The 14,039-nt window shown below is 43.9% G+C and overlaps 1 protein-coding gene across 2 annotated transcripts; it reads right to left on the reverse strand.

Moving 5' to 3' along the window:
* Positions 1–244: 244 nt before the first annotated feature.
* LOC146609565 (small conductance calcium-activated potassium channel protein 2-like) lies at positions 245–12,242 on the reverse strand. Of its 2 annotated transcripts, XM_085345863.1 has the most exons (10): positions 11,385–12,242; positions 11,075–11,170; positions 10,528–10,815; positions 7,585–7,620; positions 7,107–7,228; positions 5,305–5,446; positions 5,097–5,207; positions 4,466–4,587; positions 598–667; positions 245–475 (listed from the first exon to the last, which is right to left on the reverse strand). In XM_085345863.1, exons 1-10 carry the CDS (start codon positions 12,240–12,242, stop codon positions 245–247), a joined length of 2,076 nt encoding a protein of 691 aa, XP_085201989.1. The 2 variants fall into 2 exon arrangements, with proteins under 2 accessions (XP_085201989.1, XP_085201990.1); XM_085345864.1 differs by lacking the exon at positions 7,585–7,620.
* Between the last annotated feature and the right edge of the window lie 1,797 nt (positions 12,243–14,039).

A 14,039-nucleotide genomic window follows, 5' to 3' on the forward strand; every position in this document is an offset into this window, starting at 1 on the left:
TAAGTAAAATCTTCCTGCAATAAATTCAAATTAAGCTTATTGGGCAAAGACGGTTTAATTTTCATTTTTTTTTTATTGCTGCCACAGTACTAACTTCTACATTTTAAAGTTATTTCTGCTACAGAAAATATATTTTAATACAATTATACATCTCTTTTCCCTTTCTCTTCAAGTCTGTTTAAGCTGCAGTAAAGGCAGATAACTTCTTCTCAAGCGTCCTTAGAAGCCTTCGTCTGCCATCCCTCTACCTGTCTTCTCTGCTCACGCTTGCAATCTCCGTCTTCCCCTCCCTCTCCCTGAGCAGGTGGCGGATGGAGGAATTCTGTGTGGACAGTGTGCTGGAGAGGAGCGGCATCAGGCTCCTGAAGCCCTCCCTCAGCTCCTCCACACTCTTCTCCAGAGTGTGGATGTGTGTGTCCAGATCCCCCCTGCAGCCCTGCACCTCCGACAGCACATCATACATCAGGTTCTGCATCTTCGTATAAATCGGTGCGCAGTTAGGGGAAAGAAAAGAAAATTGTATCAGCAATTAGATTCTTTTATTTCTTTTTTGGGGTGTTAGAAGGACACATGTGTTGCCTGCACTTCCTCTCATACCTTGTTAAGGTCCACAAGTGTGTTCCCCTGGTCAGCAAGAATTCTCTTCTCCATCTTCACTTGCCGCAGCCTGGAGATAAAATTGCTTGGTTTTATGACATTGCTACTTTTTCATTTTAAGACGAGCAGTAATTTAAAGGGTCAGTCAGACACATGACCGGAGAAACAAGCCATAAACGCGACACGACGTCAACAGATTTTATGAGGACTTTGGTAGAGAGTAGCTCCCATAAAACAATTTAAAGGCATCTCTCTGGATTATGCAACGGCACCAAATGAAAATCTTCCAAATTTAGCAAGGAATGGTTGATATAAAAGTCAGCATAACTTGTGGCTTGAAGGAACAATTGCAGGCTAAAATGTACTGTAAGGCAAGGCAAGGCAAGGCAAGTTTATTTGTATAGCACAATTCAACAACAAGGTGATTCAAAGTGCTTTACAGAGACATTAGAAACAAGAACAAATAAAAAGCATGATTTAAAATTGAATAAAACAAGCAAATAAACTAACTAACTAATTAACAAACAAACAAACAAACAACAGTATATAAAATCAAAACAGATAAAATCAGAACAGTAGATAAAATCAGTAGTTAAATGTAAGTTTTGAAATTTAAGCTTAAAGTGTGGATTTGGTGCTTTATTCAAATGCAGCTGAGAACAGGTGAGTCTTCAACCTGGATTTAAATAAACTGAGTGTTTCAGCTGATCTGAGGCTTTCTGGGAGTTTGTTCCAGATATAAGGAGCATAAAAGCTGAATGCAGCTTCTCCGTGTCTGGTTCTGACTCTGGGAACTGATAAAAGACCGGATCCAGATGACCTGAGGGATCTGGATGGTTCATACTGGGTCAGGAGGTCATTGATGTATTTTGGTCCTAAACCATTCAGAGCTTTATAGGCCAGCATCAGAACTTTAAAGTCTATCCTCTGACGGACAGGCAGCCAGTGTAAGGACCTCAGAGCTGGACTGATGTGGTCCACTTTTTTGGTCTTAGTGAGGACTCGAGCAGCAGAGTTCTGAATGAGCTGTAGTTGTCTGACTGATTTTTTAGGTAGACCTGTAAAGATGCTGTTACAGTAATCAAGCCTACTAAAGATGAATGCATGGACTAGTTTTTCCAGGTCCTGTTGAGACATCAGATCTTTTATCCTTGATATATTCTTGAGGTGATAGTAAGCTGACTTTGTTATTGTCTTAATGTGTTTTTCTAAGTTTAGGTCTGCATCCATCACTACACCCAAATTTCTCGCCTGGTTTGTGGTTTTTAGATGTATAGATTGAAGTTCTCTGGTGACCTGTAATCGTTTTTCTTTGGCGCCAAAGACTATTACCTCAGTTTTGTTTTTGTTTAGCTGGAGAAAATTGTGGCACAACCAGTCATTGATTTCCTCAATGCATTTACCAAGAGCCTGTACAGGGCCTCGGTCTCCTGGTGACATTGTGATATATATTTGTGTGTCATCTGCATAGCTGTGATAGTTTATTTTGTTGTTGTTTATAATCTGTGCCAGTGGGAGCATGTAAATGTTAAACAGAAGGGGTCCCAAGATGGAACCTTGGGGAACTCCACATGTGATACTTGTCTGCTCAGATGTGAAGTTACCTATTGATACAAAGTATTTCCTGTTTTCTACGTATGTTTTGAACCAGTTTAGTACAGTTCCTGAAAGACCTGTCCAGTTCTCCAGTCGTTTGAGTAATATGTTGTGGTCAACTGTATCAAATGCTGCACTGAGATCCAGTAAAACTAGGACTGTAATTGCAGCAGTAGACAAGAGTGATATAGTAGTAATCAAGTGGCTTTTATTTAGAAGAAATATCTTCTTATAAGGTGTGGCGGAAAATCCCCAAGTGACAAAGCTGAACTTTTGCCTTTCAGAGACAATGTATATGGACACAAATGGCACCACTCCTTGGTTTTCACTTCATTTTGGTTGTTTCCATTTTTTACACGGGCTGGGCATCTAATTTAAATGACCTTTCATTGAATTCATACCTTAAATTTGTCATTTGCTTCAGATGACTATGTAGGAGAAGACGTGACTTTAAAGGACTCGATTCAAACTGGGCGGTTCATTAGAAATCCTAAATCTGTTTTACAGTTAGGGCCGAGATTTTTTGATAATGACACAGTTTGTATAGTTTTGCCTCTGTACATCACCACAGTGGATTTAAAACCAAATAAAGTGTGACTGAAGTGCAGATTTTTAGCTTAAAATCAAACTATTTTGTACACAGTCACCCGTTTTCAGTCCAAGAATTATTGGTCAACTATAAGTTTTAAATAAAAACATTGTTTTTAATACCTTTCATACTTATCAAACATTGTTGATTCTGTTCATCTGGACGTAGCGTTTTCAGTGGGAAAAGCCTTTCATCACTCATCCAAGTGACTTCTTCAGTCTCATCTTATAAACAGTACATTTGCACAATGATCAAAACCAGCCCACTGAATGAACAATGGGCTGTGAGGCCGGTTCCTTGATCATTAAAATGCAAATTGTCATGACCATTGATCGACGCTACGTCCAGATGAACAGAATCAACCTTGTGGGATTTACTTACCTGGATGTTTGAGCATGCATCAAGACATTGTTTTTAATACTTGTGGAAGTCGCTTGTGAGTCTCTCGGCCTTCGATTTTGCGTGCAATAACTGAAAAGCATGCTCTGTTGGGTAGAGATCAGGTGACTGGCTTGGTCATTGAAGAATATCCCATTTCGTTGCTTTGAGAAACTGCAAAATTGCTTTTGGAGCTTCCTCTGGCTCATTATCGATTTGCACTGCAAGGCACTGTCTGATCAGCTTTGCAGCATTTAGCTGAGTCTGAGCAGAGAGTACATCTCTGCACACTTCATCTGTACATTATCAGTGTAACCAGTGACCCGGTTACACTGGCAGCCATACATGCCCATGCTGTAACTCTTCCTCCAGCCTGTCAGACAGATCACGCTATATGCTTCGGATTCGTCTTGGCTTCATCTGTCCTAAGAATTGTTTCAGAGCTGTGCAGCTGCTTTTAGATGTTTTCTGAGTCTAATCTGGTTTTCCTATTGAAAACTGTGGTTAGCGCCTTGTTCTAAACCCTCTGTATTTACATTTGTAAAATAGTCTCTTGATTGTAGACTTTGAGACTGATGCAACTGCCTTCTCCAGAGTGTTCTTAACTCGGTTAGGTGTTGTGTTGGAGTTGTTTTAAACGAAGGAAATTAATTTGTGATCATGCACCCAAGTGTTGTGGTCTGTTAGGCCCTTTGGTGCTGCTGAGCTGACCAGCACTTTCCTCCTTTTTCACAATGCACCACGTTGTTGATTTGGCCACTCCTAAAGTCTTTGCAATCTCTTTGCTTACATTTTTTTTTCTTTTGCCTAATAATGACCTCCCTCACTTGCACTGACATCTCTTTGGGCTTCATGTTTAAAATTACAAGTTCAGCACTTTGAATCAACTTCAGATATTATGTTTGCTTTATTTTTCGCTGAATGACAAGGGAACAGGCTTCACCTGGCCATAAAGCTTCTTATCAGTCAACTGTCCAGTTACTTTTTGAGCCTCTGAAAATGGTGAACGGTGCATAAAAACAACTGTGATTCCTAAACAGATTTTAATACTTTTGTAAAACCTCTTGTATGAAAGCTTAAAGTCTTCAATCACATCTATGATTTGAAACTGTGTCCAACCATTTATGGAGTTATGGACCTAATACTATATTAGAGAGAATGAGGAAGGCTGGAGGAGGAAAGTAGATCTATTCATTTTTTAATGGCACATAATTTAAAATGAATTTAAAATGAGCGGCATTCAATCATTTCAGGCAGTGATTGATAAAGAGGTTATTATTATTATGTGTGGGTTAAGTGCCTTACTGGTGGATGGCCAGGAGCAGCTTCCGCTGGTGCATGCGGACTTTGGTGTGGTCTTTTAACAGCTTAGTGTGCTTGTAGATAAGCCAAGTCTCTCTCAGCACATTCGCTGCAGCAATTTTTATCTGGTGAAAAGAAGAAAAATCACGAGGAGAGTTATTGTATGTTTATGCACAAAATCTTAAGAGTGCTGTTATTTACAGCACATGCTGAAAAACGCTGACAAAAGCTGGAACGAATCCCAGTGCACCATGAGGAAATTTTTAAAATCGAAAATGAGGAAAAAATCGAGTGAGCCAATTCCTCCATTTTCCAAAATGCTTTTTGAAAAAAAAAAACTTTATTCATTTAGTATCCATACAGAACAGGAAAAAAATAATGCCAATCATAGCAAACTGATTTTATTGGAAGATGATGCCACTCGTTTTGAAGATTTTAAGTCAGATTTGTTTTCTGGCATTCAAAAAGTCCTGGATTTTGAGTAAAATAAGTCAATATGTGGTATCTGATATCAAATCCTGCATGGTACGGTGTACAAACAGGAAAGAAGTGAAGCCTTTGAATAATATCTCTTACTTTTGGACATGTTTAATCATCAATAACAATTTTTAAAAAAGGAGATACTAGTATTCACCCTCTTGGAGATGTGTGAGTCCATCATGAAATTGTGAACATGTTTCTCCGCCCTGGTCAGCTCCAGCTTCCTGGCAACCACTGCCACCACCAACACTGTGCAGCCGGCTCCCTGCAGGAGTCACAAACGTTTAAACGTTCAGATTGAGATTTGCATTCAGAGTCAGCGCTCGCTCGTTACAGAGACAACTATCCACCCTCTGCCTCACCATTATCCCTGTGAGAAGGCAAATGCTGCGTCCACAGTAAGTGTGGGGGACCACATCTCCATACCCGATAGACAAGAAGGTGACGGAGACCATCCACAGGGCCTCCATGTAGTTGCTACTCAGGTCCCTGTAGTTGTGGTGTCTGCAGAAATAAAACAATCTACTCACACTGATATCTGTGCACAATCCCCTGTTTTTTATCCTAGATTTACATATAAATATATACTGGTATATATATTTTTTGAACCTCTGAATTTATGTTGCATTTTACCAAAAAATACTACTTTTCATAAGGCTTATGTCTGCGTGGGTTCACAATCCCGCATGTTATGGTATTCTTAAGTGCTTGAAAAGAAGGCAACTGGACTTCTTGGTTCATGAAGACATTTAGACTCTCATGTTGGAGGGTATTTCACCACTAAATAACTGACAGAGAATCCCAGATATTTAAATCCTACTAGGAGGTGTCCTGTTGGTGGTTGTCCTGATGGTGGTTGAGCCAATCATGGGTGTTGTCACATGAGCTAAGGTGTGAAAAAAGGCCAGGGTTAAGGTGTAAAACGTCGCAGTATCAGGTTAACGGTCACATGTGGGAAGGTGTGAGTAGTGCTTGAACTGCCCAAGAAGGGATGTCAAGACTGTATTTTAGGTGGCTGATACCTGGTGTCAGCCACCACCTTTGATCAGCGATAGTTATTCACAGTAGATGGCCTCCTTTAGAGGTAGAGGTCCCAGGAATCGTCAGTGCACTGTACAGCAAACACTGCGCTGTTCAGTTTGTGTTTGAGTGCTGAGATGCACACCGGCGTATTACCTGGTCTGAAGTACACTGGGGCAGTGATGTTGTTCCATCTGTCATCCTGTTTCTCCTGCGTTGGTTTCTGAGGTTTTTTCCTTGCCATCTCCATCAATTTAACGAAGGCCTGGTTAGGATAACCACATGTTTAAGAGCTTTCATTATGTGTGTACATCCCTTTTTTGTCCACGCTGCCTCAGAGGGGTTGCAGGCTCACCCCATGTAGGTGGTTGCAGTCAAAGAGCAGGTCATGGTCTGTGTTGAGGTTTCCATCCACCTTCATGAGCACAGCAGAGTCTAGGAATGGTAACTTATCATCCTTGGTATCCTCCCAGGTGAAGTTAATGTTTCTGTTCACTCTTCTTCTTCAGTTTCAATTTTGATCCAGCTGCCAACCACATATCGGAACCAGTGAGTAGCTTGTGGTTGTCCCTCTGAAAGAGCCCGAATCTTCCTCCATGTAAAGGTAATGGTGACACTGGGAATAGCACTTTCATGTTTTTGTCTGTAGAAAGAGGCAGAGGTCTAATGGGGTGCAGATCTGATCGTTTTGGACAGATGGTTTGAGGGAAGAGTAAAGGAGGCCCACTGTGAACGACACCAGCTATCAGCCACCTACAATGCAGTCTTGAGACCCCTCCCCCAGGCTTTTCTGCCTCCGCACTCACATCTTGCCTCAGTTGACCTCAATAGCTCACATGATGGTGGCGTGTCTTACAGAGGTTTGCACCTCAGAACTGCAGACACCTCTTGTACGCGAGGCGAAATGTCCTCACGTCTTCAAGATCACTATCATATTCAAAATTAGCAGCATCATAGATTAGCTGATATTTAATCTTGTCAATATCATGCAGCCTGCACAGATAAGGAACAGTGGAAGAAAATTGGATTTGCTGCTGCCAGTGGGAAGATTTTACTACTACTCTTTATCTGCCAGAAGTTGGGCGAAAATGAAACGTTAGATATCCCAGAGAGCCGGAGCCAGTCTACAAATATCCTGACATACCTCTCGCAGACATGTAAGCCCCATGCCGCCACAATCCACAGAGAAACACTGAAAATCATCAGCACGGTCCCGGGGTAGGTGGTCATCAGTGTTTTCCCCACAAACCGGGTGTTGAAGTGTATCTGAAGATCACAAACGGGATACGTTACATCATAATTTGACATTAGGGGCCTACTTAACCAAACTATTTAGGATAGCACCTGTCAGATTATGATTATATAATACAGAGGACATGAGGGATAAGAAAACTTGTTCTCAATCTGGCTTGACACATGGATAGTAGGTTTGGTATTGCAGAAGCAGGGGACAGAGGTTGTTTTCATCACTCTTAAATAGCATTAGTAAGGGAAGGGATTAGGCAGGTGGGTATTATCAACTGTGGAAAAGAAAAGCAGACAAGTAAAGGAGAGCTAGAGAGGGACATAGCCAACATGTGAAACCACAGGGGTTCATTGGGGCAAAACTGTGATAATCACACCTCAAGTGTCACACCTCTACAGACCTCTCGGCCCACCTAGACATAAGACATAAAGAGATGTGCATGAAATGTTTATAAAAGGAAGCCCAGACCCAAATCATTATCCAAAATATAGACTTAAAATTCCACGAATCCTGCTCCAAAGCCTAGAATTTCTCTCCTTTTTCTGCCGTTTACATCTGCGCTGTTTACATTCCACCAGATGCTAATGCTAAGCTAGCGTTAGCACAATTGAGCAGCAGCATCAATAACAGCCTGGTAGCACACCCGGACAGTGTCTTTATTGCGGCTGGGGATTTTAACCACGCGGACCTGAAATCTGTACTTCACAATTTCCACCGTAATGTGAAGTGTGCTACCAGAGGAGATAGAACGTTGGACCAGGTGTACACCAACATGGCGAATGCGTACAGAGCCCAGGCTTATCCCCACCTGGGTCTGTCAGACCATCTCTCCCTTCTGCTACACCCAATATACACACAAAAGATCAAGAGCACTGGGATTACAACCAAAACCGTGAGAACATGGCCGCAGGACGCTATTCCGATGCTTCAGGACTGTTTCCACTGCACAGACTGGGATGTATTCAAGGTGCAGGACACTGACAATCGTGTCGCATTGGACAGTTACACCTCCACTGTCTTGGACTACATCTGTTTCTGTGTGGACAATGTAACAACTTGGAAACGATTCCGTGTGTTCCCTAATAATCCACCCTGGATGACACACGGAGTTCAACAACTTATTCGAACAAGGAACAACGCTTTCAAATCCGGGGACCAGGAGGCATACAGTGCTGCCAGGGCCAACCTGAGAAGAGGCATCAAGACTGCCAAGCAGCAGCACAGGAGGCGTATCGAGGCCAGGTTTGAGAACAACACAAACCCAAGGCAGGTCTGGGAGGGCATCAGGGCTATCACGGACTACAAAAGAAGAACACCATCACCCTCAGCCGACAGTTCTACTCTGGCTGAGGATCTAAATCTCTTTTATGCCCGTTTTGACAGGGAGAACACCGACCCTGTCCTGTCCCCTCTCCCCTCAACCGACCCTGCTCCGGTCCTGAGCACTCATGAGCTGAGGCGTGTGTTCCGGAGCATTAACACCAGGAAGGCGGCCGGGCCGGATGGAGTGCTGGGCCGGGTGCTAAAAGACTGTGCTGCGGACCTGGCGGACGTCTTCACCTCTATATATAACACCTCGTTGTCCTGTTCACTGGTACCATCCTGTTTCAAAGCAGCAACCATCGTTCCCATCCCAAAACAGTCAAATGTCACATGTCTGAACGATTTCAGACCTGTGGCACTCACCCCCATTCCCGCCAAATGCCTGGAGAGACTGGTCATTAAACACATCAGAGCTGCTTTTCCACCATCCCTGGACTCGCACCAGTTTGCATACAGGGAGAACCGGTCAACCGAGGATGCGATCGCCACAGTGCTGCACACATTACTGAAGCACTTGGAACACAGGAACACCTATGCACGGCTCCTCTTTGTAGACTACAGCTCGGCTTTTAATACCATCCGGCCATACAAACTCCGTCCCAAACTCCACCAACTGGGACTTAACTCCTCTCTGTGCAACTGGATTGTGGACTTCCTCACTAACCGTAGACAGAGTGTCAGAGTGGGTAAGAACACCTCTTCCACCCTTGTGGTCAACACCGGTGCCCCTCAGGGGTGTGTTCTGAGCCCTCTGCTATACACTCTCTTCACCCATGACTGTATTTCCTCCTGCGCGTCCAATCTCATTGTTAAGTTTGCAGATGACACTACAGTGCTCGGACTTATATCCAACAATGATGAGACAAACTATAGGACAGAGGTGCAACAACTAGAGTCATGGTGCCACGACAATAACTTGGTCTTAAACACCAAAAAGACCAAGGAGATCATTGTAGATTTCCGGAAGAGGGGCCATAACAACCATCTGCCTCTGTTCATTGGCAGTGAGGCGGTGGAGAGGGTGAGCAGTTTTAAATTCTTGGGGGTAACTGTGACCGAGGACCTGTCCTGGGGCAACCATATCACCTCAGTTGTACGGAAGGCCCAACAGCGCCTCTACTACCTGAGGAGACTGCGGAGCGCACACATTCCCAGATCTCTGATGTTGAACTTCTACAACTGTGCCATCAGCAGCGTTCTGACGTATGGATTTCTAGTGTGGTTCCCCAGCTGCACCAAGGCCGATCAGCAAGCACTCCAGCGGGTGGTGAAAGAAGCTGGCAGAATTATTGGAACAAGTCTGCCAGAGATCAGTAATATCTTCCCCACTCGCTGTCTGAGGAGGGTGCACAGTATCCTGCGGGACCAACATCACCCTGCGCGCCACCTTTTCCATCTGCTGCCCTCAGGGAGAAGGTACAGGTCTATACAGGCCAGAACATCCAGACTGGCCAACAGCCTGTATCCACAGGCTGTGAGGCTCCTGAACTCTCTGCCCCCCTCTCACGGACAATAACCATATCCAACTTCTTAATAGCAATGAACTGGTCTGCATTGGTGCATCATATCTTTATTCTCTTCCCCCTCCTGCCCCCCCCCCCCCCCCTTTTTCTTAAATAGATAACTATCATATCTGATATCATATCTCACAGTACAATAATATTGAATGGGTTGCATTGTTGTATTTTGTCATGTTTCTCAGGTCTTTGTCTGAATTTCTACGAACATTATTGCTAAGGATTGTCTTATTGCATTGGAGTCACACTGGGTTAAATATGTACACTTGGGTTTTAAGGGGTATTTATTATTTTCTTCTTTTTTTGGGGTTGTATGGAAGCCCCAAACGCAATTTCATTGTTCTTGACAATGACAATAAATAAATAAATACTAAATACTTTCTTCGATTTATATGCGTTATGATCTCATCACAGTACTATCCAAGCCAGATAAGCCCAAAGCCAGATTCTGCAGGGGGAGCCCAAAGGTGACTTCCCACCTTGTTCAGCGCCCCAATACTGCGTGAGGCCGTGTCTGTGAAGAGGCGGCTGTGCAGCATCATTGCCCGACCGAGCAGGTAGAGCCTCAGGAACATGGGCAGAGCCAGGACGATCTCCAGCTCTGTCTCTGACAGTGTCATGCGGGTCTTGACCTGCAGGAAGTAGGCCTGCAGACCCACTGGATAAGGATGAATGGCCACCACTGCCAGCTCCAGGACTATCAGAGCCAAACGGTCCGTTGTCATGGCAATCTGCCAATCCTCTGCACCAATATCATGAACGTAGAGCTGCCAGGGGGATCAGAAGAGTGCATTAGTGTGCAAGCGATTTCTGTGAAGAACTGTGCACAGTTTGTGGATCACAGCACAGAACGAACTATAAAATTATATTTACTGTCTTTTCTCTGAGTCAGACTTCTAAAAATACTTAAGATGAATAATCTGAGACTCAAAATCACCATTTGGTTTTATTATTTTAGGCATCACGAACTATAAAGGCTGCTGATTGGTTGCAAAGACAAATTTCCAAATGTAAAGAACAAGTTACCTGCACCTCACACCAGTGATATGCTATGATGAGGCCAATCAGGATGAGTGTAGTAAAACTGATGACTGACTTGAATGCCAGGGAGTAGATGGAGCTCTGTGGGTGACACACACAATTATGACATCTCTGTCAGCTGATGACCTTCATTATGAAGTTCAGGCTATGAAAAGATATCAACAGTCATAATCTTATATCCATGTATGTGCATAACCACATGCTTGATCTTCCTGTGCATGTTTTCTATAACACTTTTACAAATCTTTTACAGGCTAGAGTTCCCGCCCACCCCCACACTCCCTTCCTCTCTGACCTTGCTGTAGATGCTCCAGGAGAGCTCCGTCTCCATCACCATCATCACAACACCGAATATCCCCACCGCCAGGGCGCAGTCGTTCAGGCGTTGCCTCCTCAGAAACAGTGCCCTCCTGCGAACCAGCCGCCAGCCGATGTTGTGGGACCTCCGGTACCGGTCGTCGTCGTCATCGGTTTTGTGCTTTGGGCTGGTCTTAGGGCTGCAAGTGGGGCTCGTGCTGGGGCACTCAGCTCCTGGCAGCAGGCCTTTTGCCTCACACGGATCCTGACGATGTTCGGTCTCCTTGTTGTGTTGCTGGGGGTTGTCGTCCTTGCTGGTTATTATTATCTCTGGAAGACTCTGGCGGTCTTGCATCTCCACAGAAACGTTACCAGACTTGCGTTGACCTTGACCGTCGACATCCCTGATTTCTCGGGGTGACCTGCAGGGGCCCTCAAAGGGTGACCCACAGCGAGCAATCGGCACATCAGTGAAAGATGTGACTTTTTCCTGCAGTCTGTGGCATCCTGAGAGTTTGCCTTTGCACTGGTGGTTTCGGTCTTTTTGACCTGGCCTACTCCCCCCTGACCTTTTCTCACCCTTCTTCTCTTTCCCTTTGGATTTGTCTCCCCTTTTGTTGCAGCGAGGAGATGGCGTGACATAAAGGTGGCCGTTGTATAAAGGTGTGGTGGCCATGGCCTGGGTTCTGTCCAGCCACACGGGGTGCTCGGCTGCTGTTTGGACCGTGTGGTGAATCCCACATAGAGGGGCACACGCCTGGGGCTGAGGAACCATCCTCGGTGGCAGGATGGGGCGCTGGACATCCACCTCATCTCCATCTACCATTGAGGAGGTCATGGAAGGGGGATGCTCCATGATGAGAAGGCTAAACAGTCTTTGAAAGAGGGTTAGAGAGACAGATGACGATGTTAGACAACATGGGAAACCACTGAATGCGGTTTGAAAAGAAGCTTCAGTCACGGGAAGCTTAGTGAAGAGATTTTATTATGGTTTTTACATTTGTTGTATTCACATGATCATCATAGAGAATAACTAAAAAAGCAACAAAACTATAATTTTTTTAAAACATAAAGTAATCAAAATGCACTAGTTGTGTAAGCTCCAAATGTTTTCCTTTCACATATTTTGTTCTTACCTTTCGGGTCAGTGTTCCCAGTCTGTAGCCAATCCACTGCAAGGATGAAAAAAGGCCTTAAGTCTGAGTTTAATCTGTTTATTTCCCTCCTGGTATTTCAGAGTTGCATCTCAAGGTCCTGAAGGTCACATGTGCTTAAATCACAGAGATCCTAAAGTGAATATCCAATATTCAGATCATTAAAAATTTCAGGCTGGAACACCAGTGAGCCGTGGTTTGTTCGGATCAGAATATTCCAAACGTCCGCACTCTTCACGCAGTCTACGAACTTCCCAGAAATCCATCAGCAGCCTCAGCATCACGGAGCTCCTCCCATAAATTTAAGTGAAGTTTATGAACTCCTGCATATGACGACATATACCCACAGATATCCATTACATTTTCAGGCTTTTATTCCCGTGTTCGACCGCGTTTCCCACTGCGTTAATGTCCGCTGTCAGGGCATCTTCCTCAAAGCTGGAGGGGCTTAATGACCGCAAAGTCTCTAAGTTGCAGATGTTGTGTGGAGCAAAGGCAAAGAGAGAGTCATCTGTCATCAGAGCTTTTTTTTTTTTTTTTAGCTGGGATTGACAGACTTCATCCTCCCTATATTTGTGTGTGTGTGTCTGTGTGTGTGTGTGTAAGAGGGAGCGAGAAAGGCTGCTTAAATATAGGTGGCCTAGTGTCAGAAATAAGCCTGAAATTATTTAAAAGTCATAAGAAATGAGACTTCATTAATTGGTATCATTATAGTGAAGGGAGGAGTGTGTTATGCAATCTTTTTTTTCAGAATAAATCTAATCTTCAAAATGGAATAACAGTCAATTTGAAATGAGACAGAAGATTAGATTTGAAGATTAATCAAGCGAGACACAGATCTGCTGCTTATGAGCTTATGAAATATCAAATATGTCACTTCTGAATCGAACAATATGCACAGAGCACAGTGAAGTATTAAGTATTAAAGTCATAACAATGACATTCGGCGTCATCTAAATCCTTGTGACAGATGGGTCTGCAGATAATAGACCTCCCTCCAAATGGAAAGACCCAAGGAGCAAAGTGTGGGCGGAGCGCATCCGGATAGTGGCAGGATAAAGAACGGCATTATCTAATCTGAAGACAACATGTATTTGAAGACGGCCTGAAACACAAGAACGGTGTTGCTCTTGGTGCGGAGGGGGAGTGACAATATAGCCCTGGTCTGATCATCCATTCTGAAAATGTACTTCTTTATTATACATCCGCCCAGATGTAAAATAGATTAATGCTGCTAAAACTACTCTGATTAACTCTTAGCCAGAGACTTAGACAGATGCTGCTGTCTGGATTTCTTTGTTTTGATTTTCTGCAGGCAGTGAGTTCCCGGTTGCCTGAGCCCCGGTGCATGACTGTCAGCACTAAACTGCCTTTGCAGATGGTTTGTGGTGAATACAGCCTGCACCTGACGCACTCGGAGGGGAAACGACTCCAAAACATCCTAAATATGACTGTTTGGTTGGATTAAACAGAGCAAAACTGGTTCGGGAGACAATACA

The sequence above is a fragment of the Diplotaxodon limnothrissa genome, linkage group LG22 (genome assembly GCF_057381915.1).
Source record: "Diplotaxodon limnothrissa isolate DT_005_m linkage group LG22, D_limnothrissa_male_GT1.1, whole genome shotgun sequence".
Taxonomy (NCBI): domain Eukaryota; kingdom Metazoa; phylum Chordata; class Actinopteri; order Cichliformes; family Cichlidae; genus Diplotaxodon; species Diplotaxodon limnothrissa.

Coding starts and splice junctions, on each gene's coding strand:
- LOC146609565 (XM_085345863.1), bottom strand. CDS start 12,242: ATGGAGCATCCCCCTTCCATGACCTCCTCAATGGTAGATGGAGATGAG. Junction 5,447..7,106: donor GGCTTACATGTCTGCGAGAG/GTATGTCAGGAT, acceptor TTATTTCTGCAG/ACACCACAACTACAGGGACC. Junction 668..4,465: donor CTGCTCCTGGCCATCCACCA/GTAAGGCACTTA, acceptor TTTTATCTCCAG/GCTGCGGCAAGTGAAGATGG.